Source organism: Saprolegnia parasitica (assembly GCF_000151545.1).
Source record: "Saprolegnia parasitica CBS 223.65 unplaced genomic scaffold supercont2.988, whole genome shotgun sequence".
Classification (NCBI taxonomy): domain Eukaryota; phylum Oomycota; class Saprolegniomycetes; order Saprolegniales; family Saprolegniaceae; genus Saprolegnia; species Saprolegnia parasitica.
In genome coordinates this window covers 365-2,654 of record NW_012157382.1, presented here as the reverse complement: position 1 = coordinate 2,654, position 2,290 = coordinate 365, and the positions used below count along the sequence as shown (strand labels likewise).

Below are 2,290 nucleotides of genomic sequence, written 5' to 3'. Positions count from 1 at the left end.
TGTTTCTGAACCGGTTCTTTGCCTTTGAGGTACAACGCTTCGTTTGGCTTCTATCGCAGTCGACCAATTTTGTGATCTCTTGTAGAAGGACGACGAGGAAGCATCGCTGCGACTCGGCAGTGCCATCATGGAGTGCTTGGACGCGATGGCCGTGCCGCTTGTCGCGACGGTCGAAGATGCGAGCGAGCTTCCCGCACTCGTGCGTCAGTGCTTTTTGTACGAGCTGGCATTGGAGGCACCCACGGAGGCCGAGCGCCTCGCGATGCTCGAGCAGCTCACGGCGACGACCGTCTTGGCGGCCGTACGGCACCGTGTGGATATATGACTGTTGATTCATGGATCGGTGATGCGTAGGACGTGGACCTCGCAGCAGTCGCGCACCAAAGCGCTGGCCGCACGTTTGGGGAGCTCCGTGCCTTGGTACAGTCCATACGCATCCGTATATACCCATATGACATCTGTGCGGCTAGGTGGCCGATGCCACGTGCCACCGCCTCGCGCAAGTCTCGGAGCTTGCGACGATCGACGAAGATGCGATGATCGAGAGCCTCTCGGCGCTGGCTCTGCACATGGTCGACTTGGAGCACGCGCTCAAGCACCAAGCGACCAAGTCGTCCCTCGGTCTTGGCTCGGCCACGATTCCCAACGTCAAGTGGGAAGACGTCGGTGGCCTCGACCACGTCAAAGACGAAATCCTCGACATGGTATGGCCCTCTCCGCTTTGTATGGCGGATATGGATTGCACGATTGTGCATCGGTAGGTCCAATTGCCGCTCAAGCACCCCGAGCTCTTTGCGTCCGGCGTCCGACAACGCTCGGGTATCTTGCTTTACGGTATGGACCATTTTGTCCATGTTTCGCGCGGCGCATGGATGCTCATGTCCATGCGCAGGTCCGCCGGGCACGGGCAAGACGCTGCTGGCCAAGGCGATTGCGACCGAGTGCAGCATGAACTTTATCAGCGTCAAGGGCCCCGAACTCCTCAACATGTACATTGGTGAAAGTGAAAAGAACGTTCGGCACGTGTTCCAAATGGTATCGATAGTATTGATCTATCGCAAATGGCATGACACGATTGTCTATATTAGGCTCGGAACGCGCGTCCGTGCATTCTCTTCTTCGATGAACTTGACTCGCTCGCGCCGATGCGCGGTCGCGGCAGTGACTCGGGCGGCGTCATGGACCGCGTCGTGTCGCAGCTCCTCACGGAGATCGACAGCAACCTCGACCAAGTGTTTGTCGTCGGCGCCACCAACCGCCCGGACCTCATCGAGTCGGCGTTGCTTCGCCCGGGCCGGTGCGCTCGACCCTCGCTATGTGCAATTCGCTGGATGCGTACACGACTTCTGTAGGTTTGATCGACTGCTGTACCTCGGTATCTGCAGCGACAAAAACGCCCAGCTCAAGGTCGTCGAGGCCCTCACGCGCAAGTTTCGCCTCGCGCGCGACGTGCACTTGCCGACGGTACGCGTGTCCACGCCGGATAAGGAGGATGACGCAAGCGCGTCCTAGGTCCTCTCGGCGTGCCCGCTGCACTTTACCGGCGCCGACTTTTACGCGCTCTGCTCGATTGCGCTGGCCAATGCGATCAAAGACCGCGTCCGCGCCATTGACGCACACATTCGTACGTCGTTTTAGCGCATGACACTATTGTTGTTGTTGGTGTCTGACGTGTCTGTGCAGAAACGACCAACCAAGCCGATTGCTACTCTGCGCGGCCGCTCAACCCGGCGATGGTGCTCGACAAGATGACGCCGGACGAGCTCCAAGTCGAGGTGTCCGCGACGCACTTTGAACGCGCGCTTGCTGCTGTCGTGCCGTCGGTCTCGGCCTCGGAACTCGCCCACTACGAGAAGCTCCGGAAGCAGTTTAGCTCACTCGACGTCGCGTCTTCCTAAATTGTTAATCGTTTGTTTTGAAGTCGACGCACACACGCTTGGTGTGTCTGGGAGCACAGCTGATGCAACGCCTCGAGGATATCGAAGATACTTCTAGACGAGATTCAAAATGCCATGCTCCTAGACCAAATATACAACTGGTCTTTTCGGAGGTCAGCCCCTCGGGTAGTGGCTTTGTCTTCGACTCAAATTCGTGCAGACTCATTAGCGTTACAGAGGCTACGGATCGCGAGCGATGCTGTAGCTGATAGAGCTAGCGTCGCAGACTGCATCGTAGTGATGCAGAAGCCGCTGCGTTGCGCCAACGTCGCATGGAGCGAATTTATAATGCTACAATTATTTATGCAGCACTCAATGTATCAGTTGTGACGCCCTCTCTATTGTTAAGTATC

At 57.3% G+C, this 2,290-nt stretch overlaps 1 protein-coding gene across 1 annotated transcript; it reads left to right on the top strand.

Annotated features, from left to right (window-relative positions):
• Positions 1-127: 127 nt before the first annotated feature.
• Positions 128-1,898, top strand: SPRG_18120 (hypothetical protein; the record flags this gene model as incomplete). Its single annotated transcript, XM_012357552.1, has 9 exons — positions 128-301; positions 355-420; positions 471-704; positions 762-834; positions 893-1,035; positions 1,089-1,297; positions 1,353-1,464; positions 1,513-1,624; positions 1,684-1,898. The coding sequence occupies 9 exons, from the start codon at positions 128-130 to the stop codon at positions 1,896-1,898; spliced, it is 1,338 nt and encodes a 445-aa protein (XP_012212942.1).
• Between the last annotated feature and the right edge of the window lie 392 nt (positions 1,899-2,290).